This window comes from Bos javanicus, chromosome 8 (genome assembly GCF_032452875.1).
Source record: "Bos javanicus breed banteng chromosome 8, ARS-OSU_banteng_1.0, whole genome shotgun sequence".
NCBI lineage: Eukaryota > Metazoa > Chordata > Mammalia > Artiodactyla > Bovidae > Bos > Bos javanicus.
The window spans coordinates 60,551,404-60,576,708 of record NC_083875.1 but is presented as its reverse complement, the minus strand read 5'-3'; the positions used below and the strand labels follow the sequence as shown (position 1 = coordinate 60,576,708).

The 25,305-nt window shown below is 51.1% G+C and overlaps 1 protein-coding gene across 5 annotated transcripts; it reads right to left on the bottom strand.

The window, feature by feature from the left end:
* Positions 1-24,952, bottom strand: TMEM8B (transmembrane protein 8B). 5 transcript variants are annotated; one of them, XM_061426876.1, is made up of 13 exons: positions 24,230-24,950; positions 19,749-19,938; positions 19,170-19,377; positions 12,670-12,803; positions 12,114-12,382; positions 11,190-11,515; positions 7,911-8,004; positions 7,632-7,755; positions 7,412-7,554; positions 7,024-7,202; positions 1,914-2,060; positions 1,665-1,781; positions 1-1,421 (listed from the first exon to the last, which is right to left on the bottom strand). In XM_061426876.1, the coding sequence occupies exons 1-13, from the start codon at positions 24,753-24,755 to the stop codon at positions 1,086-1,088; spliced, it is 2,793 nt and encodes a 930-aa protein (XP_061282860.1). In that variant the 5' UTR covers positions 24,756-24,950; the 3' UTR covers positions 1-1,085. The 5 variants fall into 5 exon arrangements, with proteins under 5 accessions (XP_061282860.1, XP_061282858.1, XP_061282859.1 ...); XM_061426874.1 differs by having other exon boundaries at positions 1-1,543; positions 24,230-24,949; XM_061426875.1 differs by having other exon boundaries at positions 1-1,417; positions 24,230-24,947.
* Positions 24,953-25,305: the final 353 nt, after the last annotated feature.

Genomic DNA, 25,305 nt, shown 5'->3' with positions numbered 1-25,305 from the left:
TAGTGTTCTGAAAACTTTACTGGCTGGGGATCAGATGGGGGATGAAATCTCAGGGGATGTATGGGATATGGACACTTCTGACCAGAGAGGACACCCTTTCCACGTCTCAGCATTATACAAAACCCTTGGGACTTGGCTGTGACCTTTGTGGAAAGAGAAGAATATCCAAAATGACAAAAGATTACGTTTCTGGCACAGGGGCAAAATGGGGGTTGAAAAAGGAGCTACAGTCTTGTGATATATCTTGCACATCTGAGATTCGTACCAGCTCATCCCATCTCCTGAGCCCTCAGCTTCCTTCCCTGTTGGGTGTGGGCACCACAAAGGAGGTCTGTTTCACTGATTTGCATCATCTCATCAAGTACACACACACACACTCACAACTCTGTACTCCAAGCTGCTGCAGCCTGACCCAATAGGGCAAAAGCCTCAGGAAGCTGCTCCAGCAGCTCATGCCAGCTGGGCTGCGTCACCCATGCCCCTCTCCTCAGGGTCCATCTCTCCCTCCTCTTCCCCAGACCCTTGCCCACAGGAAAAAGGGCAGCACAGAATCAGGAAATTCTTCATTGGAGACACACCAGACTCCACCTGTATCACGCCAGGGTACTAGCACCCCCAGCCCAGTCCCCGCCCTGTCTGTCCTGCACCCCCTCGCAGTGCAGCACGGCCCTGACACTGCCCCCGGGAAGGAAGCCAAGGCCAGAGAGGCTGAGCTGCTGGGAGACAGGGGACTCAGCTTCCCCAAGATGGACTCCATCTCCTTAGGGACAAAGCTGTGTCCTGTTAGGGCTCTGTCTCCACATCCTCAGCAGGTTCCACACCCTGGGCAGGACCCCTCAGTCCTGAGGGGGCTTGGTGGCCCTGCACAGGCTCCAGTCCTGAAGATGCTGGAGGTCTCCTGGCCCTCAGGAAGTTGCCAGGTCCCCAGAAGAGTTCCATGTCCTTAAGAAAGACTCCATGTCCTCAAGAAACACAACTTGTCTCTTAGCCCTGAGAGGGCTCCATGCTCCCAGGAGGAACCCCAGGAAGGGCTCTGTGTCCTGAGGAAGGGTTCCAGTTCTCCCAGGGCCGGCCCTAAGCCCCTCTCAGCTGGCACAGATGCTGCTGACAGTGGCCCCTCCCGGGCCCACAAGGCCCAGCTCCTCCTGCTCATTGATGCACAGCTGGTACCCGCAGCCCCGAGCCCGGGCTCCAGAGGGGACCCGGCGGTCAGTCTTGGCACGAGGGGGCAGCAGGAAGCCCACACTGCCAGCGATGAGCATGTGCCAGATGCTGTGAATGTAGAAGTAGTTGTCTCGGGTCTCCACAAAAGCATACAGCAGGATGGCACTGCCTGCGATGAGGCTGCCCGGGCACAGGCAGAAGAGCCAGCGGCGCCATGTGGGCGGGTAGCAGTGCCGGCGGCGGACGCTGCGTACTGTCTGGGGGAGGCAGAGAAGTGGGGCTCAGGGACGACTCTGGAACCTAGGCCAGAGCCGGTCGCTCTCAGGTGTCCCCTGAGCCCTGGTGGTGACCCTCGGCGTCTGCCGAGACGAGTTCGGCTCTGTAAGCAGCAGAGTGATGACAACAAGGTCCGGGCCCACCTTAAACTGGAAAGTGGATACCCAAGTACCTGCACCCAAGTCCTGCTGGGACCTCCCCTCCCCCAGCCCTCCCAGCCTTACCCAGGCTGTGGCCAAGATCCCCAGAGCAAAGAGACTCGGTCCAAGCAGGTTCCAGAGTCCATGCCGGTCAAGCTGCAGAGCCATGGACAGCAGCATCGCCCCCAGCAAGTATAGCACCTAGAGAAAGAGGTCTCCAGGGGCTGGGCCAGGGTGGTGAGGGTGCTTGGCCATGCCCCCGGGAGAGGTCGGGAAGTGAATTTCAAATAGATTTGGGCAATGGTTGTCCCCCAGGGCCCTCTCCAGACTGACCTGCTTGACCACAGGCTGTAAGCGAGCCATGGCAATGACAGTGACCCACACGGACATTAAGGAGCCCAGGAAGTCACAGAACTGCAGCACATCATAGTCCATGATGCAGAAAACCACAATGCCAGGCTGGTCACAGGCATGGTAGAACTGGAGGAAGAAAGGACAAGCATTGAGAGAACTCAGGGCAGAGGGCCAGTCTACAAAGCTGGAGAAACAGGCCATGGGGTGGAATGCTGTTGTCAGAAAAGCAGAGGGCAGAGGGAACCAACTGAGCAGAACTGGGGAATGCCTGACTCCCCACCCCTGAGAGTATGGTAGAGGCCAGTCTGTGTCCTATTGCATGTACCCGACAGCCCTGAACCTCAGCCTCACCTTCCTAATCTTCCTGCTTCCGGAATGTCCTGTCAGAGCACCAGGCCTGGGGGAGGCCAGGACTCTCAAGCTCAGGCCAATCCTTGCCTATAGTTCCCTGTACTCACACAGGGTCCCACATGTAATCCTCAGCCTGACCCAAGCTCTGGGGCTGGACTCTGATCTCCTGGTCAATCCAAACCCCAAGCCTCATTTGATAGTTCAGACTCTTGAGTTATGTTTCACCTTCAGATCTTGGACTAACTGGTCCTCTGCATCCCTTCCCACCCAATAACATGGAGGCAGGAGGCAGTAATTAAAAAGGCAGTCTCTAAAGCCATGGAGAAGAGCATGGCACCTTGGGGAAGGGACAGTGTTCACCTACCCTACACTGTGGAAACACAGCAAAGAATAGAGTACTAAGGAGTTTAAGAAGGGAGCGTGCTGGGGACACAAGTAGAACTGGAATAAGCTCTCTAATATTCTATGACTGATCTACAACTGATCCAAGTATACTAAAAGGTCAAAGAGATTGTTTAAGTTGCAGATAACCCATAGGGGTAGAGTTAATTAAAGCTTCAGGGTGAGGTGAACAACATGATCTACATTTCACCAGTCCTGACCAGGCCACTGTCACCTCTCAATGTCCAAAATGCCATCAGTAAAGTCCATCACTGACTCCATCATGCAGCACAATTTGTTAGAGGAACCAGCCAATAACTTGTGGCAGCTCACTTCATTAAAACTCCTCAACCTGGAGGAGACAGCATCTTGTCATCATATATTCTACGCATATGTCTGTCTCTTCTACCTGCAGTGCTTCAGCCTGCTTTGTTATTCATGGAGCAGAATTCATTATCGATTGCCATGGCACCCATTCATTGCCATCTCTAACCAGAAGACACAATTTATAGTAAATACGGTTAAGCAAACTTCACTGGTGTAACCATTTACCCATAACCTAGAAGCAACTGGCTGTATCAAATACTGGAATGAGCTTCAACATTCCAAAAACTAAGATCATAGCATTGGTCCCATCGCTTCATGGCAAACATTGACAGACTTTATTGTCTTGGGCTCCAAAATCGCTGCAGCCATGAAATTAAAAGATGTTTGCTCCTTGGAAGAAAAGCTGTGACCAATTTAGACAGCATATTAAAAAGCAGAGACATTACTTTGCCAACAAAGTTCCATCTAGTCAAAGCTATGGTTTTCCAGTAGTCATGTATGGATGTGAGAGTTGAACCATAAAGATAGCTGAGTCCCGAAGAATTGATGCTTTTGAACTGTGGTGTTGGAGAAGACTCTTGAGAGTCCCTTGGACAGCAGGAGATCAAACCAGTCAATCCTAAAAATCAGTCCTGAATATTCGTGGGAAGAACTGATGCTGAAGCTGAAATGCCAATACTCTGGCCACCTGATGCGAAGAACTGATTCATTGGAAAAGACCCTGATGCTGGGAAAGACTGAAGGCAGGAGGAGAAAGGGACGACAGAGGATGAGGTGGTTTGATGGCATCACCGACTCGATGGACATGAGTTTGAGAAGCTCCGGGAGTTGGTGATGGACAGGGAAGCCTGGCATGCTGCAGTCCATGGGATCACAAAGAGTTGGACATGACTGAGCGACTGAACTGAACTGAAGGCTGGGTTATATATGGTGGCACCTGGGAGAGACTACCCTGAAAGTCTGGAATACTCTCCTATATGTTTGGCACACAGTATGTGCTCAATAAATGTTAGTCATCTTATACTTTATATCATGTATATTCATGGGATAATATCCCCACACTAACAGACTTTCCCCTACACAAAAAAATATCTATGTTTATATAGCACTACTGTTGTCTCACAGAAAATTGTGGACTAAATTTTAGGTTAATATTCCTTTTGCATTACCAATAAAAAGAAGTGGTAGAAATAACACGGAAAGACTGGGAGGTTTAAGAAAACAAATTCAGACTACAAACTGGCTTCCATTAGTATAATCTGACATCTTCCTCAATTTTGGCCATCTCTTTACTTATAAGGTAATTTTGGAAAATTATCCTAAATTGTTCTTCTCTGTGGATTTTTATATTTTTATAACATAACTATATAGCTCATCTAATGCTCCAAATAGAGTATCCTGGCACTACAGAATTTTAAATTGGAGATGCAAATATATTCATTCTGTACGAAGATGGGAATATTTATACTCAGGATAGACTGAAACTTACTGCTGTTCTCTTGTTTTCTGCTTCTGTTTCCTCTTGGAAACATCATGGCATTTTGCCAAGGGCCACTGAGAATGACTGTGCTGATGTGAGGAATAGAAGAGGAGGTGGAATAATGAGTAGGTGGGCTTGCAGCCAGGATCTCAGTAATCAGCAAGGAAGGCTGCCGGGGCCCCAGAATGCCAGCTCTGTCTGGGTCTTATGGGATCCAATTATGAGGTCTCTAGCACTGGGAAGGACATGTGGCTTGAGCTGTATGAGCAAGAGATGTACAACCTCCATGTCTGATACATTTTCCCTGTTCTTTCTAATATATGGCTTGTTTATAATTTCTGACCAAATTATAAGCCAAATTATAAGCCAAATTATTTTTGGCTGGCTCTCCTTTAAGAGTTTAAGAACTACTAACCTGAGGTCATTAGTATCCCCACATACTCCTGGGCTTCTGAGAAGCTAGATTCAGGTTGGGAATGTATGTACGCATGCTCATTGCCTGGGGCAAGGAGAGCCCTACAGCTCAGTGGTGACATGAGAGGGACCAAGAGGCAGGCTGAGTGATAAGTCCAGTTTCTCCACTCACCTCAGGCCTTAACCAGAGTATTTAAACTTTCCTCATCTGCAAAAAAGGGATGATAATAATAATAGCAGTACTTCTCCATTGTTACAGTGCTATGGGAAGGATTCAATGAGCAGTGTCTGACACACAGCATGTATCAGCAGATGTGTTTTTTCTGTTATCGTTATCTGAACTATCAGTTCAGTTCAGTCACTCAGTCATGTCCTACTCTTTGCGACCCCATGAACTGCAGCATGCCAGGCCTCCCTGTCCATCACCAACTCCCAGAGTCCACCCAAACCTATGTCCATCGAGTCAATGATGCCATCCAACCGTCTCATCCTCTGTCGTCCCCTTCTCCTCCTGCCCTCAATCTTTCCCAGCATCAGGACTATCAGCTACATACAAAATCAAGTGCTGGGTTTGTAGCCCGTTTTGTCTTTTTTTAAAATACATTTACATTTTGCACTTTAAACTCCTGGATAACAAAGCTACTGTCTGCTCCCAGGCCCTGGACAGGAATCAACACACTACTCCCAGGTGTAGACTGTCCTGGATTTAAGACAGGAGAAGACTGCCACCTCCGGTGCTGGTGCTGACACCTGCAGTAGGACCGATGGGTCCTTACATGGAGACTGCTGAGGAATGAATGAAGTCTACGCTGAATAAAGAACAAGAAAGAGGGACTAGAGGGATCCTGCCTGGGAAAACGGAATCACAAGTAGCTCTACACTTTGGCACACATGGGAAAAGAGCAGGAGTTAGAGCAGGACTTTAGGCAACCCCTCAGAGCCAGTATCTTCTCCGTGATCATTTGCTTACTGCCTTATTTACAAAAGTGGAGGCATTGTTCATGGGACCAGGCACTTTTGGCCCCCACAGTGTTCCTACTAGGGGAAGGTCTTTTCTTTTCAGGATGATATGCCATCAAACCCAGATGATGAGGAGTCATCTGGTACTAAACACCCTGGGGCCAATTTTCAGGATGCCTTGTGAAGTGCAGGAGACTGGATAAACTCTCCTCACATGCTCTAGGCTCCTGACTCACTTAGATGTTCTTACTAATTGTGAACCACATTATATCTGCACACAACTAAGAATATACTGGTGAAACTGCTGTTGCTGGAAGATTTGGTGAGCAACAATATAAAGGGCATCTGGCAATAAAGAAGAGAGAGGAGAATATTTAAAATAAAAGTATAATGGAGCATTGTCAGAACAGGTCTAAAAGGGGGGGCATTCAGACAAAACTGGGGTGTGCCATTCTCATGCAGCTTAAGAGGCCAAGGTCTCACTGCATGGCACAGTTACAACCACTGTTCCTCACCTATAGAGAAGTATCCAGGACCTTAGAACATGACCCCTCAGTCCCCACTTCCTCCTAAGATGACAGGTAGAATTTTTGTGATTTGGACAGAGGTCTGATCTATTAATACTGGACAACAGGGAGGCATGTACTGGTTTCTGTGATATCCTTGTTCCTAAGAAACATGGAAGCCTGAATCCATCTAAGACGTTTGCAGTGCTCATAGGTAGGCACTGTACATCACAAGATGCCAAGAGCCCACGGATGAGATGAACAGATCCCTAGATATAAGCATCTCAGGGGAATTGTGTAGACACAATTCCGTATTGTAGGTCTGAGCTTCTTGGCTAGCGTGTTGAGGTAAAGGTCCCCTCACCCCTTAGAGTGGACAGGTAGGGTGCGGGACGCTGAAGACCCCATGCTGCCTGTAGTGGCGTTATCTTAAGTCGCAAACAGCCTTGTTCATTTATTCCCATGTGTCTTATAAAAATTATCGTGTTCTATGATAGGAAGATATCATATCTATTATCGCATGCCATGATAGGAAGCGGTGGGGAAGCCCTGCTGTAGAGGACAGTGAAGAGAGACAGCTCCAAACCCCGGGAGGCCCATGGTGTAAATGTAGACCCTCATCCACCACCACCGCTAAGGACTCGGTGCAGACACTAATGGCACCGCATACCGTGGAGAAGAACATGGTGAAGGTGTAGACAGCCGCTTCCAGCACATATCGGCTCCGAATGGCCAGGACCACGGGTGGCAAAAACATGAGGTTGCTCAGGCAGAGCAGTAGTGTGGACAGCAGCTGGAACCCGTAGGTGAGCGCGTCCGCACTGTCCGTGCAGCCCCAGCCCCGCCATCCTGCAACGGGACAGGCACAGGGTGGAAGAGGTCAGAAGGCAGCCCAGGGTTCAGCAGACACTCCTGCTGGCCCTTCTGGTCAGGCCCTATGTCACTGCCAGGGAAGGGTACCCTGACCCCGTACCACCCTCTCCAAACCCTGCTACATAGGTTACCACCTCCCTCCCTCCCGCCCCAGGCGGGCTCCCTCACCAGCCCAGCCTGCTCACCGGCCTTGCACTCGCAGGCCGCGTACAGGTAGTTGTGCGTGCGCAGCAGCTTGCACTGGCCATAGGGCCCGCAGTCATCTACACACGGGGACAGGAAAGTTCGCAGCCGCACCTCCGCGGTCGCGTTTCGGCATCGCACGAACCTGCGCACAAACTCGCCGTCACCTGGCGCTCAGGCGCATCCTTCAGGGCCCCACCACCGAGGCCCCGCCCTGCTCACCGAGGCCCCACCCCACACAGGGAGCGCAAGGTAAGGAACCAGGTCCCCGTCTGCGGAAACGGGATTCTCAGCCTGGCCACTCTGGAGGCGGCACTGACCGTGAGCAGGAAGCCGGCCAGGGACTCTGAGGGGAGAAGGGAGAAGCCAGTGTGGGGTCAGGACCTAAAGAACCCTCACCCGCCTGCCCTCAGTTCCCAGACGCCCTAGCCCATCTTTCCTCCATACCCTACCCCTGCCCTGGTCTTCCAGCCCCTCTTCTTCCCCAGTTCCTCACCCTACCTTTGGAACAGGTCACTGCGGCATCCCCCAGGCTCAAGGGCACCTCATGAGTCAGGCATCCAAACACTGTCACATTTTCCTGGCGCAGGGAGCTCTGGGCAGGCAGATACAAACATGAGGCTGCCATATCCTCCAGGTCTTCCCACCACCACCCCCAGATTCCTCCACCTCTTAACCCTTCCCTAGAAACTCCTCCAGGCCCTCACCTAACACCCCTGGTCCTGTAGGTGCTCCCACAGGAAGCACACCCACCCCCTTCACTCTAACAACCAAAAAATGGGGAAACACCATCACCAGATCTTCCATAGCAGAGATCTTTCAAAGACTGATGAGAAGCCAAGGCCACTTCTAAACCCTTTCTTTGGACAGAATTGTTTAAATTCTGCCTAGGCAAGAGACAGCACCCACTTTTTCAGTCCTACCTAGCTTTTTTGGGGGGGTGGGGGGAGAAGAAGAGCACTGTTGCTGGATGTAGAAACTAGCTGTAAAAAAGCTCTGCAATTGTGCAGCTCATAAATCATCATCACATCTTCACATAAACCTGAAAGCAGGAAGTGTGTAAAGATACACACGATTCCTCAGGTGAAATGATTCTAGGTACTAGTGGTAAGAGAACACCTGTAGGACTAAATGTAGCAACCTGGCTGGGATTGAAAGAAACTGGATATCCACAGGACTAAATGAAAAGGGTTGTCTACAAGAATAAAGGTAACAGGATCTCATAAGCTCACCTCATTCAAGAAGGATTTGGGGCAGCTTATTAAATACAAATAACAGGCCAGAATAAATGCATGAGGGAAATTTATACATCAGGATAAGAAAAGAAAGTCTGTACCTAGATGTGAGCCATATATTTGACGCTGACTTTTAAGCAACCAAAGCAAGGAAATGTGAGTTCATCACTGCTCTCAGCCCAGTCTTGTTCAGTGCTGAAAATAATGACTAAGAGGTTTAGAAGTGTGTGAATTATACAAAGTAGTAAAGACCCACAGTTCAAACCAATGTTAGGCAATGCCTCAAAGATGAACATTTGAGTATGAAAATAAGGAATGTCTTGGGGTTGAAGAATCAGCTCTGTCCTAACCAGCAGGAGCACTAGAAATGTGAGTCCACGCGATAAGTTAATCAGGGTCTTGGGAGAAGCACTGCACCCAGAGGGATGGTTCTTAGTTAAATTCATATCAAAGAAGCACTGTGTGCTGCCCCGTCTCCAATGCTTAGCTGCAAGAGTGAACTTCATGCAACTTGCTCCTAACTTCCCTCAACGCAAGCCCAGAAGACACCAAAGTTTTATTCAGCAAAAGCCATTCTGGTGGGAACCAGAAAATGTCCTCTAGGTATGCAGTTCTCTGTTCCAAATGTCCAGTTCTTGATGCAAGGGAAAACATCAAAATGCTTGGAGGGAAAGATCAGAGTAGGTGTACCAATATACCTCTCAGAATAAATAGAACAGGTGCTCTGAGGTATGTAGTTGTGTCATGGCATGCAGATGATAGAATGTAAGCAGATGCCCTTTAGAGAAAATAAACAAGAATGCAGACAGTGACAGGGCAAGACAGTAGGGGAGGCAGGCCTCTCCTTTCCAGAAACAGAGGAAGAGAATGCGTGAGGCTGGGCTCTGACACAGGCTCTACAGTTTCAAGGTCAAATCGAGGCTTCACTGTCATTGCCTAAAGGCATGGCAATAAGCAAACACAAAATATGTACAGTCTTAGCCAGAACACCGTCAGAGAAAATTTGAGTATGAAAATAAGGAATGTCTTGGGGTTGAAGAATCAGCTCTGTCCTAACCAGCAGGATCACTAGAAAGTTCTGAGCCATGTCCCACAAAATACCACCTCAAGTCACAAACCAGGTATCAGATGGACTGATAGGAAAATGGTCCCTGCCCCAGAGCTGAGGAATAGTAAAGTTAAAATGATTAATGATTCTTGGCTCAGGGAACAGTAGATAAATAATTAGATCAATGCCAACCCAAGACAGTTGCCAAAGGCCTGAAAGGGCTCTGCTCTCAGCCCAGTCTTGTTCAGTGCTGAAAATAATGACTAAGAGGTTTAGAAGTGTGTGAATTACACAAAGTAGTAAAGACCCACAGTTCAAACCAATGTTAGGCAATGCCTCAAAGATGAACATAAATTCTTCCATTCAGGTTAAAAAGTGCACTGCAAAAATACAAGATAGGAATTGGCAGCTGTTCACATTAACCATGCTCAGAGCATGAAGATGTGTGTGGTCCTTGGTTACAACTAGATAAACACATCAGTTACTGTGGATAAGGACTAGGACATATAACCAAAAAGCTAAGCAGTTGTGTTATGGGGGATATCTTCCTCTATTTTCCAAAGCTTTTATATGTGATCCTATCATTTTTATAATAAAAAAGCAAATATATCTAATTGTTTTGAAGCAAAAAAAGGAAGTAAAGAAAAACGATCCAGAGGTCTTAGTCTACCACAAGCCTCAAGTGAGGCAGCAGCTGAAAGAGGTACCTTGATCTCAGGCTGCACAAACACTGCCTGCCACCCAGGTCAGACCACCTGGGATCACTTGTTTCAGAGGCATGATGACCAGAAGTATGACCAGAGGAGACAGCAGAGGAAGAGAAGTCTCAGATGCGGAGGTTGTTCAGCTTTGGCAAGGCTGAGAGGCATCTGAAAGACTGGACAGGGATGCAGCAAATGTACCACACTAACATAAAATGTAAGTAATAGGGGAAACTGCGTGGGGAAAGAGGAGGACTCAATTTACTTTCCTCAATTTTCCTGTAAGCCTACAACTACTCTGAAAAATAAAGTCTATTAATTTTTTTTTATAAAAGGACAGGAGTAGACTACTGGATATAACTTCTAGGACAAAACAAAGATCAGTGGGCAAAAATCCATGGAGACAAATTTTGATGGAATGCCAAGAATGCTTCTAGCAATCAGAGCTGTCTAAACATGGACTGCATGGCCTCAATAGGCGGTAAGCTCCCCATCACAAGAGATACGTGAGGAACAACGAACACCTGCCACGGAGAGAGGCCTTTAGTGAGTGGCAGGTAAGCCTACAAAACGGGAAATCTGGATCCCTCTGAGCTGCCCTGGCTGACCCAGCCCATTTGCAGTAAATGCTCAGAGCACATTTATTGACCAGAAGTGGGCTGAGGCATAGTCTCTAACCATAAACTGGAAGCAACCTGGACGGGCTTCCTGGAGGAGGTAAGGGCCCCTTCACCCCTGACATCTTCTCCTTCAGATTCCCCCACAGGACCACCTCCCTGCTCTCCACAAAGAGTACCACATTGAGCTGGAGCTCCAGGCTGAGCACACCTCCGCTGTCCAGCACTGGCAGCAGCCTCAGGGCAAACACGGCCGGGCGCTCGGGAGGGAGGGCCACGCTGGGGCCAAAGAAGATGTAGAAGTGGACGGAGAAGGTGTCCAGTTCATTGCGCAGCGTCGGGCGTACCGGCCAGCAGTGCTCAGGTGGGGATGTGGCCCCAGGCCCCTCGGCAGGGGTCCTGAGGGATGGTGGCTCTGGGGGCAGCGGCTGGTTGCCCAGTGACTGGGGCATGTTCATAGCAGCTCCAGGGACCAGGGCACGGGACAGGCTGGGCTGTGGGCACTCTGTGGGGCAGAGGAAATCTGAGCCGTGGCCTGCCGCCCTCCCAGTCCTGCAGCCCTACCACACACTGGATCTGAGCCACACAGGGTTTAAGAGAGGGTGGGGAGGGAGAGAACTCAAAGCAAATATCCCTGTGGCGTTTGGCATCTAAAGTCACAGGACTGGGTCCAGGCACTTTCTAGTGGTCACAGCTAGTGGCATGTCATGTTGGAGGGACTGAAGGTCATCTCTCCCTCCCCAGTGGCAGTGAGGGCAGTGCTGAAACGGATGATGGACCCTCTCACTGGCCTGCAAGGGCTCTGGCAAGAACCATGTCCCAAAGGTCCTAGCTGTCCCTGCCTGCCCCATTACACTGGGAGGTTAGATCAAGGAGAGTAAGTCCCTTAGTAAGCCTAAGTCAGGTACCAAAAGTGACCTGAAGGCCTTCTCATGACTTGAAGCTCCAAGTGGGAGGGCTTTGGGGAATAAGGGAGCTGGATGGTGCTGGGGAGGTCATAGGGACATGGCCGAGGACCAACGAGCACAGCCATCACGCCTGCCTCTTCCCAGCCACGATGTCAGCACAGGCCAGGTGGCTGGGGCAGGTGCAGGGCTTCTGACCTTGCAGCCACACGCACAGCTGGAAGCGGACGGTCCTGCCAGGGCCCCGGGATGGTGTCTCCACACGCACGTAGACCCAGTGCCCCCAGGGGGGCAGTGCCAGCTCCAGCTGGCATACGGAGGCTCCTCCACAGGCCACAGAGCTTGAGTTGTGCAGGGGTGGGGCCTTGGGACGTAGGCGCAGTGTCAGGGGGCAGGCGGATGCCCCACGGCCCCCCACACACACCAGCTGTGCTGAAACTCTGTAAGTGAAGCTGGGCACGAAGACCCTGGGCAGAGGGGAGGGTGGAGATGAGAAAAGACAGGGTACAGAGAGGTGAGAGGGACACAGGATGAGGGGAACACTGGGAAGAATGGAGAGGTGGAGGACAGGAGAACAGGAGGCCTTTTCTGGTCTTCCCCTCCATGCTAGGGGAGAGGGAGGGGTCAGACCCACCCTGGGGTTCTGGGTGGCCCAGCAGTCCAGGCTAGCCAGGGAGAGCGAAGGATCAGCAGGCAGACTGAGGCCAGGGAAGGAAGATGGGAAGGGCCCGGGTTGGGGGAGCACTCGACTTACTTGTACAGGGCTGAGCGATTGTGGGCGGAGAGGGTCTGCTCGGAGGGTCTCCCAGGCACCAGCACGGCCACGTCCAGCAGACGCCGGACAATCAGCTGTGGCTGGAGGAGGTACTGACACTCATCCTGGAGACCCTGAGGCACAAGCAGGGGTGGCAGGAGGGGAGAGACCGCAATGCACTACTAAAGCGAGGCCAAAGCCTGCGGAGGTGGGACAGACCTCTGGCCCTCCTGCTTCTGGGGCTGTGACTACGGTCTCTCTAAGCTCTGGGTCCTTCCTTGGTCTGCAGGGTCTTCTATGATCCTCAGGATTGGGGTTTTGAGGGCCTCAAACCCCACTGAGGTTTAGGGGCTCAAATCCAAGCCCCTCCTGACAGGCCCTGCCTGCCCTTCCTCTAGTAACCCCTCCTGCACACCCCCAGACAGCCCATCAAGGTCATTTCAAACCGCCCATTCACCTACCAAGCCCACAGGAATCAGCACTCTTTGGGTACTAGCATGCCCCCCAAATAAAGTTCCTTAAAGGCCTCCAGTCCAAACCTCCCCCCTTGCCCCATTTGAATCTCTCATTTCCTTTATTTTCTACCTGCCCTCCCCAAGTGTTAATACCTGTCCAGCCTCTGCTTTAACACCCCCAGGGAAGAGTCACCCTACCTCCGCAGGCAAATTCCAGACTACAGGTAACTTGAAAACAGAAACCTGGTCTTATTTTTGCTCCTCCAGACACAAAGCCTAATGTAAAGTGCACACCTCACAAATGAATGTTTGCCGGATAAATGAATAAGTGAATCAACCCAGCTGGGGCAGCTGTGACCTTTCTGAAGCCAAAGCCTATCTTCTGTCTCCCCATATCGTTCTGCCTCAGGGGCCCCAGATACATCCGCTCCTTCTGTCTAAGCCTGGGTTCCTTCTGTCACTGGAGGAGAACCACCACGTCTCCCCGAGCTGCTCTTCTGGATAAAATCACTAACACTTCTCTACTCAGGGGACACCACCCGGGCCCAGGCAGCTGCAGCATCTCCAGTGAGGACGGGCTCGTTAGTTCCAGCATTTGCACTTCTCTGGGCCCTCAGTCCTAGCAGTTCAGGGGAGCAGGGTGGCGGGGTGGGGGGGGCCTTATTAGGTTTCTCTCATCTTCTTGACAAACTGCCTTACACTAGCCCAATAAACTAGAGGCCACTGTTCACTTTTGTGGTTCTTCTGACCAAGACACACCATTAGCCTTGATCTGGGACAAGAATTCCAGGCTCTGACATCCTACTGAGTTCCCTGTCATGGAACAAGCCAGCCAAGGCTTGTTTGTTGACTTGTAGCAAAGATCCACAAGGCTGGAAAGGGGCCTTGATGGGTGCCAGTCCGGAACACCTTATTACCCTCTGCCTGGAATTTTCCTGTGCCTTTTTTATCACTGCATTCCCAACACCTATCACACCACCTGGCACATACTAGGTGCTAGAAAATACCTGCTGAGTTAAAGAACAAGCGTCAAAAGAGGTCCCTTCAGAAAGCTCCTGAACCCACCTTGTTGCTCAGAAACCTCCATCTCTGCTATACAAAGCAGATGTCCCTCATCTTTGGTGAGGACCAGAAATACTCTCATGAGTTATTTCACTGAGCCCACTTCCTAAGGTAGGAATCACCACCATAGTATCTTGCGGTTAATGACCCTGAGGGTGGGGACTCACACTTCAGGAGATAGCCCCCATCCTTACTAGACGGTCCAGAAGGAGGAAACACCTTGTTCCATGTCTTGCTTGCTGTTGGCCTAACAAAGGATCAGTGGACATGACCTCTCTGGTTAAGATGTGCTTCTTCCTGAAACTATATTGTGTGCATGTCTAACACCTCCCTTATTGTGGACGCAAGTGTTCAATCAGTGGAGACCAGGGAAGGTGCACGAACCTTCACCCTGACACAGAACCACAGAGAGGGCACCAGAAGTCAGGTCTCAAGAGCTGCCAAGACAAAAGTCAAGCGAGAGTATCCAAACTCAGTCAACAGCAGCAGTCATGGAGGGAGCAGGGCCAAAGTGAGGCAGGTTGAGAAACCAGGAGGGCCCAAAATGAGAAGTGGAGTGAGAAGTGATCTGAAAGAAGCTAGCGTGGAAGACCCTCAGCTGATTCCTAGATTGTAGTAGTACAGGTGGGCTAAGTTTCTACAGAAGCACCTGAGCTTCTGGGTGAGGCTTGCAGGCTGAAGATGCCCAAAGATCTTGGTCTCTGTGGCCATCTCTGTGGGAATACTCCAGCATTCAAGACAGCTCCAGCCCACAGTTAGCTGGCACCAATCAACATGGAAGCAAATGAGCGCTGGACAGATGGCAGGGGGCAGGAGTGGAAGCAAAGAGGCCACTTAGGAGGTTACTGTGACGGCCCAGCAGATGGCTGAGGGAAGGTGCTAAGAGTGAACAGAGAAGTAGATGTATCCAGGGCATGCTTTAGAAAGAGAGTCTCAAGACTTTTTCTTTATGGATTAGTTGTGTGGAAATAAGGGAAAAAGAAGAATCAAGTATGACCCCTAAATGTGGGGCTTTGAGCAACTGGTGACTAGCTGTGCCACTTACTGAGAAGATTAGAGAATGAAGAGGCTTAGACTTGGGAGAAGTGAATTAGGAATTAAAGAGATTCCTGACTTCAGGCTTTGTTTGGATATGTACTTGATAAGTTTGAGATAGGTCTTAGACATCGGAGATGTCAAGTAAGCCACTGAGTATAAAATCTGAGATACAAATAAATTAGGGCTCACTTAAAACTCTTGGAAGACATGAACTTATAGGTGGTATTTAAAACTACTGTGCTGGAGACACTTAGTAAGAGAATGGAGAAATAAAAAGGAGTTATCCCAGGACCAAGCTTTGGGTACCACAACACAAACAGATCAAGCAGAGGAGAAGCCAGGAAAGGAGACAGAGGAGGGGGTGGTGGGCAGGAAGAAAACCAGGATGGTTCTATAAAGTCACAAAGGACAAGAGAAGAAAATATTTCAAGAGGAAAGAGGTACTAGGTAATAGCTAGTTACTAGTTAACTCTGGAGAGGGAACGTGGAGACCGAAAGGGGATGAAGGGAAGAGGAAGACTTACTTTTCACTGTATGCCTTTTGTACCTTTTGAATGTTGTACCAGGTGCATATATTACCTATTTGAAATACAAATAAAATAATTTAGGAGGAGGAGGAAGAACAGAAGGAAGACGGTTAGCAGATCTGAACCCCTTCGGTTGAGATGCTGAGTGAGCCACACTTAAGTTCGAGCTGGTGGAGTCAACTGAATTTGCTCCTTTTCTTTCCTTATGGTTGTTTTCATTATTTTATCTGCTTTCATTTGCTTTCAAATCTTGGAGCTGGGAAGAGGAAGCATTCAAGGAGAACCGTGCCCCAAGCATTTGGAGAACTTCTCCTAATAAGGCATTTGGGTGCCAGATGTTACCCAAAACCCAAAGGCCAGCCTTTCAGGACAGACTGGCTGGACACCAGAGGATGAACACATGCTCCAACACAAGACAGGCAAGGAGATGGAAGGCAGAGGTTAAGACAGAAGAGGTTGACGGAAAGAAGGAGAAATGATACTGGTTTCGGAAACACGAGTTTGAGATGGCAGAAGGGCAACAAAAATTTGCCAAGCCCCTACTATGTGCCAGGCTCTGTGTTGGGTGCTAGGAACACAGTAACAAAGTAAAAATAACACACACAAAGGCCCACAGAAGTGTGGGACCAGAGTCCAGGAGAGTGGCCTGGACCAGGTAAGTCACCTTCCTTTTACAACATGTTAAGGCTCCCTATTGCTCTCAGGATAAAGCTCTAACTTCTAGACCCTTCCTGATCTGACCCCTGTTCACCACTCCAGCCCCCTCACTCACCCTCACACTGAACCACTTCAGCCCTCCCTTCTCACCTTCAGCCCATGCTACTCCCAGCACCTGGAATGACCCCTTCCCTGCTTTCTCAAAATCAGATCTCACTTCCTAACAGTTTCTTAAAACCTAAAACCACCTCTCCACCACACCACCCAGCTGAGTTATAAACCTCTCCTTTGTCCTCTTAAAATGACTTCCATATCTCACTAATATACATCTTATTTATCTGTATCTCTAGCACCCAACCCAAGGCCAGTGATAAAGCTGGTGTGCAAAGACTAAGGTCTAAAGGGAGCTCATCCCCAAAGCTGAGGAACACTGCTGCCTTCTTACTGCCGGCACCCTTCAGTCCCCACCCAGGGATATTCCTGAACCCACATAATTTCCTGGGGTTACTAAGCCTCATGGGAAGTCAGGACCATGGGACAAAGAGGAGGCAAGGCAAGAAGTTGGAGCTCTGCAGGAATGCCCTGGACAACCCTCCAATAGGCTTGCTTCTAGAGAATTAACCAGAGAACTTAAGAACCCTTACAGGCCCAGGACTTCCCTGGTGGTTCAATGGATAAGAATCCACCTGCCAATGCAGAGGACATGGGTTCAATCTGGTCCCAGAAGATTCCACATGCCTCAGAGCAACTAATCCTGTGTACAACTACTGAACCCAAAAGCCACAACTACTGAAGCCTGTGCTCTGCAACAAGATAAGCCACCACAATAAGAGAGGCCCATGCACAGCAAAAAAGTGTAGCCTCCACTCATCACAGCTAGAGAAAGCCCGTGTGCAGCAGTGAAGACCCAGCACAAGCAAAATAAATAAAAAATTTTAATACACTTTTAAAGAAAGAATCCTACAGGCCCATATGAGATTCCAAAAGATAATCAAATTTTTAGAGGAAACATAAAGAAGATCCTTGGCCCCCCTTCCCCCAGCCTCTAAAACAGGGCTGACTGGAGAGCTCCAGCTGTCATGGGGTCCACTCGCAGCTGCCACTCCCGGGTAAGGCGTAACTGTGCCCGTTCTCTCTCTCACCACACCCAGAGATCTCTCCTGGCTAGGACTCCGGCTTGCAGTACCAAGTTCCTCAGGCCCCACTAGCTGTCTCTAGATGCACGTGGGCACATCAGGCCTGGTTCTGATCTCGCCTAACCAGGCTTCAGCTCCCACAACTGCAGCCCAGGCCTAGGTGCCAGGTTCCTCTGGTTTAATCAGAAAGGTTGTTGGGTAACTACAGCATGGCTCCCAAAAGATTTTCTCATCTCACAAACAGAGTCAAGGATCACAGCTGGGATCACAAACAAGCTCTCTGGGATTTGGCCAAAGACCTAAGAAGATATTCCTCCTAATGTAAGAGACCTTGGATCTGACAGGAATCAAGAACCTAGAGCCCAGAGCCACTTCTGGGCAAGTTCCCAGCATGTTCTCACCCAGAGGGCTTCCAGGCCTGGAGAGGAAGTTCTCCCATCCTTCACTCACAGGAAAACCTATCACTGAGGGCTCAGCCTGAGTTCCCATCAGCCTGCATTCCCATCTCTGGCAACAGTAGGGCCAGCACACTTGTCCCTGTGTAATTCTCAGCTCATTCAAAAGCACTGTAACACCTCTGAACGCTGGGCCTCAGCGGGAGGGGAAGGGGAGTCTGACAGTCCAGAGCGCCTGTCCTCAAGGAACTCACCCTGGAGAGAGACAGCTGGTCGAATCCTCACCTGACTGGGGATTTCTGCTCCTCCCAGTTCTCAGAGGCCAAACCCCACTCACTTTCTTGTTCTCTGTGTCCTGTTCTTTAAATCCTGCTCAGCTCACGCTTGTGCTTCTGCCGTTACCGCTGGCACCACACACCTGGCCATCCCACTCTGACATGGCCACCGTGTCCCAATCTCCCTTCCTGCTAACAGACAGGAATAAGAAATCCTCTCCCTGTGATGAAGAGGGCCAGCCTGCCCAGTATCTGAGAGTGGCAGGAAAACTCAGCAGCATTTCCTTCCCTTCAAACCACAACAGAGAAGCGACCTGACCTTGACCCCACAATACTGGAGACTTTAAGAAGCTCTGATCTATGCAATCACTGATATTTGGGAGAAAGGAGGGCAACAGTCAGGTTGGACACCAGTTGCCCAAAGCCTCCTCTTAACAGGAAAAGGGCTTGCCTATCACTGAGTATTCTCTTACCCTCTTCATAAGGTTGTAGGGGCTGAAATTATGATAGAAAAGGAACACGTACTCCCAGAGGGACTAATGACTGGGCTGCAGCCTACAAGACTCTGCAGGGCTATCACCAACCAAGACGTAGAACAAGACTAGCCTTGGGTTTGTGCCGCAGCATCTGACCAGTCCCTGGCTGGCTTCTGACCACCGTGATTAACCCTGCATCTTCCAATAGGAAGGGACACCACTCCCCAGTACCAGGCTTCTGATGGCAGGCTCTGGACTTTCCCTCTAGCTTACCTGGACCCACGGTGTCTCCTAAGGCTCCCAAAGTGCCTCCTGCAGATCATGGCCTCTGGCCCACCAGGTGACCTGCTGACCTCTAGCTGTGCCCCACCCCAGCCACCCTTAGGCTGTTTTCACACTGGCACAAGGCTGGAATGCCAAGTAGCCCAGAGATGGAGAAGCAGCTCTGGCCCCTCCTGCCCTGGACAGCATCAACTCACCTTGACAGAGATGTGGCCATGGGCCTGGGGAAGGTGGGCAGCCAAGAACCAGTCCCCAGGTAAGGGGCTGCTGACGTTAAAGATGCCGGAGGTGCGGTTGGGCAGTGTCCAGCTGAGAGTCAGTGAGAAAACCCCAGGCACAGCTGTGTCCCCTGGGAAGTGTGTGTGTAGGGGATTGATGACAGGGGGTGCCCCAGACCGGAAATACCTGGGGGACCAGAATGAAGAGAAAGGGAAAGCAGGCAATGGGGTAAGAGATGGGAAATGGGGAAAAGAAAGAAATGTCACTCACCACCAGTAAAACAAATGGATTCCCTCTACTGACCCACACAATAAAATGGTTCCAGGTCAGGGGTCAGACATAAGGGGAAAAAGATCAGCTTGGGCATTCATGTAGTCATACAGAACTCAGGAATGGTCATCAGACAGAGGTCTTGGCCTTCAGCCAGTCACACTTCAATCTGGACGAAGGCCAGGGGTCGGGAGGGCAGCTTAGATACTCATAAGGTCTCATTTTAGGGTGGAGAGTGGCCTGGGGTTGGCACGGGATGGAGTCAGGCGGTTAACTCAGACACTCACACGGTCACACTTTGGTCTGGGCAGTGGTCCCCAAAGGTCCCTCCCTGCTCTTTGAAGATGATGAGATTCCACACAGCCAGGAACGTGTCTTCAGGCACATGGAAATGGAAGAGCTCGGTGCTGGCAAAGGAGCGGAAGGGACTCAGCTTGCGGGGTGAGCAGGTGGAGTAGTCAGTCAGGAAGAGGCCTCCTGGGGAGCAGACGGTAGAGAAAGGAGCAAAGTAGGACAGGCCATTCCCAGCCAACCCCAGGCCCAACAGGTTGCACCCCCCAAACACCCACTCAACAAACTGGGTCTCCTGCTGCCCTTGCCATCACCTGCTTTAACCCTTACACTGACCTTGGGGGAAATGACCTCTCTTTACAGGTAAGGAAATAGGCTCAAACCTAGACCAAACGGAGGACTCAAACCTTGATCTGTCTCAATCCAAAACCAGAACGCTTTTTATAATCCCCACAGTTGCCCCTCACTTAGAAGCCATTGTTCTCCTCTCACCAAGCCTAACAAAACAGGTGTGGATGGTGGGCACGAGTGCGTGCGTTATGCATGTGCGTGTGCCTGCACACAGTGGCACGGGTTCCCAGGCTACTGAGCAGCCTGGAACTCCACCTGTGGGCTTGGGAGTCAGCATGGGACTGTGAAACTTCCTTGTTATTTTCTTCCCCTTTCTGTTCCCCTGTGGTCAGGAGCAATAAAAACTCTCAGAAGCTTCACAAGAGCTGTCTGTACACTGGCTCAGGGCAGCAGTGGGGAGGGGAAAGTGTGGTGAGGCTGCAAGGGGCCTGCTTGGGTGGCAGAGGCAAGGACAGGAGCTGGCAGGCCACACAAGAGCCCCAGCAGAGGAGTAAAGGAGAAGACAGCAGGGCCTCCGGGATTCAGAAGGGAGGGCTGGGGACACTTCCTGGAGGTTGGCCCAGGGAAGCAGTCAAGTGGTGAGACAGTAGAATCTCAAACTGCTTGGGAACATTCATATCCAGCGAAGCCAGGGGTGGGAGGTGGGGAGGATGTGGTCCTCATAGCTGAAATGCCTAGATACCTGATCATGGCCATTAGGAGCAGAGTGCAACAGGTGAGCAGGACAGTCTGGTGTAAGAAACTGCCAGGCAAACACACAGGCACCAGGGCTGCTATCACAGTGAAAAGAACCCAGTGGCTCAGCTGGATAGAAAAGGGTCCAAATCAAAAAGGGCTCCAAAGGACAACAAGTTCTGGGGAACCTGACTGCTCTGCAGACTGAACACCAGCCCCAGCAAAGCCCAGAAGGATGCCCTCAGGACAGATGAGAAGGTCAGGGACTTTAGCAACTTTAGAACAAAAGTAAGGGCAGTGGGTAAGGGAGACCCTGAATGGATTTTTCAGCCACGGAGGAAATACCCATGGGCCTTGCCTATGCTGACAGTCTCTCCCTCTGGAGATGGGAGATATAACTCCAAAATGAGGCATGTGAAGTATCAGAGAAAGAAGCATCTGGAAAGGGAGGCTGCTGATGGAGGGAGCGAGCACAGGTCAAGGTTGGCCCTACTGAATTTCAACAACCTCAAGTCACCCTGCAGACAGCCATCCTCTGTAGGTGGAGGTCACTGGCCCTAGATGGGCCTGTGCTCTTCAAAAGTCGCAGTCACACCCAAGGCTAGTCTGTGCAGTTCAGATCACATAATTGCTCTCAACTGTCAGCAAGAAAGACCTGCCACCTTGCAAGCTGAGCACTGCCCAGGAACTGAAGAGGCTCACAGAGCAGCAGTGATGTATTCAAAAGGGATGAAGGGAAATGAAACAAGTGATGGGAAAGAAAGGTTTCCTAGGAGCCCTGGCAGTGACAACGGTGAGGCAGAAAGTCAAGAGCTGAATAGCCTGGATACTATTATTACAGGAAAGCAGAGTACTGAGCACCCCCTGCTGGAATTAGGAAAGGGCTCCTCCTTCTCCTTCTCAAGGCTGGTACTAGGGATGGGTCGTTGGATGGGCCATTGCCAATGTTAGAAAAAATGGTGGCCAGGCCCCCCAGTGCAGGTTCTCAGAGAGCTGATGGTGAAAGTAGCTAGTGACCTTTAGGAAATAATGGACAGATATGCACAAAGAGCCCTGTGATTAAAGGAACAATGGCATGGCCTGCAAAACTGAGGAACTAATTAAGCCACCCGCAAGTGGCTAGGGCCTACAGAGGTCACAGAATAGGCTGGTGGGAAAGGGGAGTAAAAGCAGCTGGGGATGCCAGGAGGAAACGAGAAGTTCTGAGGGCAGATGTTTGAGAAAGCACCTGGAGCCCTGTTCACTGCAGGCTTTGGTTTGGGGTGTCACTAGGCCTACAGCTCTGTGTCCCAGAGGAAGCAGGCGGAAGGCCCTCACCAAGCTCAGATGAACCTGTCCTGGATGCACCAGCGCTTCCAAATGAGGCTAGGGTGATTTTCCATCACCACCTGAAACACACAGACACACACCCGTGGGCTCAGGCTGGCCCTGCTAGTGACACAAAAAGGTCTTTTCCTGTAATGGCAAGGCGTGCCTGGGTTATGCAACTGCAGTCAGACAAGTCCAAGGTAAAGATCCAAGGGTGTGCTGAGACTGACAGTGCCGTCGCAGTCCCGTGACACTGCCGGTCCCTGCTCAGGGAAACCTCTCCCCATCACCAGGTCACAGAGCACCCCTGCAGGCCAGTGACCATTAACTGTACTCAGGGCGGCCCTGCCTGCTGTGCGGCCTAGTCAGTGCTCTTTTTCAGCCTCATTACAATCCTCCCGAAGCACTGGAACCTGCTTCTGGGCAATCATGTTTTAATCCACATCTTTCAACTTTCTATAGCTCTGTGACTGATAATCACCTTCCTCTCCTAATGGGCTCATGAACAAAGAACCTGGGGTGGCAGGGATAGAAACTATGAACTGGGCTCAACAGAGTGGACTTCCCCTCACCCAAACTGAAAAACTGACCTGGCTTTTGTCTCGGCTGAGTGCCCACTCTGCCAGCAGCAGTAATCAACACTGAGCAGTTACCAGCACTGAGCCCTTTAAGGAATCTGACTGGGGGCAGATGGGTTACTTATATATATTGTGGGAGGCACCCAACACTGCCTCCAACCAAGGAGCTATCCACTTGGAGGTGACACTTCAGTCATCTGTCTGCAGGAGGAGCAAGAAGAGCTGAAGAGGAATGTGCATGGGCCACAACACATACCTTTCCCTCCCACAATAACACAGACACTAAGGACACACAGGCTCACACCACACAACAAACGTATGCCTATGCTTACCAACACACAAGTGTGTACACACTACATATGCCCAGCATTCCCACAGATCCCACAGGTACACACACAGACACATAAGCACCCAGATACCTGTGAGAATCCACACAGAGCTTACACCTCTGCAGGAGCAGTGACCTCTGGCATGCATTGGTCTCCTCGAGATTATACTCTGAATGCAGCCCGCTACCTCCAGCTGCTCTGCTAGCTGTTATTGCCAAAGACTTCCTCAGGCACCTCCTCATCCCCTCTAGAGTGCTACCCACCAGAGACGGCTGGGGGCTGGGGCCATGAAGACTCTTTATTACGGAGCCATCCTTATGGCACATGTCCTACAGCCGGGACCCCCTCCTCTACCCACCTTCCACCCATTAGGAAGCTGGTTATCTCCTTCTCCTGTCCCAGTCACTTCCCCTGGGCTGACAACTGGCAGATGAGGAAAGTTTGTGGATGAAGCCCCCTTGTGGGCAGACAGGGGAGAAGACAGGTTGTGCTTACAGCCTTTTTGCACTTGGATCTGTTTTCCTATTGGGCATATATTACAGTAAAAAACAACACTAGGACAGGGTCGGAATCAGGAAGCCGTTTTCTAGCCCCACACTGTCACTGTCAACACATATGACCTCAGGTCAATTGATCCCTTGCTGTGCCTCAGTTTCCCTATCTGTAAAACAGTCTCCAAATTTCAACCCTGCTCTGAAAGTGTCAGAAATAATTCCTAAGCAAATCAAACTTATTTGGAGCGAGTTTCACTACAAGAAGAAAACTCATTATAATGGCAACTAACCCGTGGCCATCTGTTTGCTACACATTATTTTCAAAACTGCTTTCTTAACCCTGCTTCAATGTATGCCCAGTACGTCAAAGGTTTAGGCCAGATCTTCCCACACTTGACTAGAAGTTCTCTGTTGGGGGACACTCACCCCCATCAAACTTCACGAGCCGGTACAAAGCACTCAAGGCTTCCTTGGAAGAGTCAAAGTGGAGTCCAGATAGACCCCCAGAAAGAAAACCATGCAGTCTCTGTCAGCCACCTGCTGAGCTCAAGCCCACAGCTGCCACTATTCTGACCCTGCCAATTCCTCTCAGTTATGTAAGACTTCTCTCCTCCTCCCTATTTCTCTCTGCTTCTTCCCCAGCCATCTGGTTGCCAACGTCCCACCTCTCCTGAATCCCTCCAGTCCACCCCTCCCTGCCAGAACCCCATCCCTGCCTCGTTCTTTCCTGCTCTGCACTCACCAGCCCCTGGGCCAAGGACAGACAACAGCAACAGCAGCAGTAAGGCTGACGGCAGCTGGAGCCCAGACCTGAGTCGAGGCTGGTAGAGGGGCGGGGTATGAGAGTGAGAGGTGGGCAGTGGGAGAGACTTGGGTAAACACAGAGATGAGGGCACAGACGGGGATAAAGAGTTGGGCTGGGCTGGACACAGGGACTTATGCAAGGGTAGGGGGTGTGATGGAAGGAGGGGCTGTGATGGGGACTCGAACAAGGGCAGGCGTTGGGACCCGGGCTTAAGCAAATTTTGAGAATGGGGTTGGCACAGGGGCCGGGCTGGGATATGGGGAAAGAGGTGAAACAGGGCCAGGGACTGGGATGGGGCCCAGGTCAGGGACTGGAGGGGGCGCCTGAACTGGAACCTGGATCTGGGCATTCGCTGGGACCCAGGCGGGAACTGGAACCGATTTGGGAAGCGGGGCGAGGGCGGGGTCGGGGGCCAAGGCCCAGAACGGGATAGGACAAGGGGCCGGGACAAGGGCTGAGCCATGGCCCGGGGCGGGGGCGGGGCCGGACAGGCCAGCGCGGGCGCTCGCTGAGCTGACCCGCGGCTCCGCTCCCACCCCCCGGGGGTGGCCTCCGGTGTCCTCGCGGGCCTAGGGCCGGAGTCGAGCCGGCTGGGGCCAGGCCGGGGACTGGGTAGGAGTTCAGGCCTGGGCGACTCCGGGCTGCGCTGGACAGGCGATAACCAGGCCCCGCGGCTGCGGCCTCCGCCTGACGTTGTACGACGCTCCGCCCTCCGATTAGGTCGATTGGTCCTTCTCACTAAAGCCCGCCCCCGGCCCTATTCTATTGGTCTCCTACTTGGCCCCCGCTGGGCTCGAGGACAGACTCCGCCCCAATCCCTGCTACCCGAGTCCCCGCCTTTCTCACCCCAGCCACTGAGTCCAGACACCCCCATGAGGTCCTCACAACCCTCACTGACCAACTCACAGACATCTCATAGGAACCCTACAGAGACCTTCACAAACCCAGACACCCACGGACGTCCCCACAGATATCCGCAGACCCTACTCAGAGACTCTCAGAGTCTCACAAAG

Bases quoted from the DNA above. Each gene is read 5' to 3' on its own strand.
- TMEM8B (XM_061426874.1), bottom strand. From the start codon at position 24,755: ATGGCTCAGCCCTTGTCCCGGCCCCTTGTCCTATCCCGTTCTGGGCCT. The intron at 11,516-12,113 runs GTCAGAAGCCCT...TCTGCCCCACAG, and splicing joins GCTGTGCGTGTGGCTGCAAG to AGTGCCCACAGCCCAGCCTG. The intron at 7,555-7,631 runs GTGAGCAGGGCG...GTTTGTGCGCAG, and splicing joins CTGTGTGGGGTGGGGCCTCG to GTTCGTGCGATGCCGAAACG.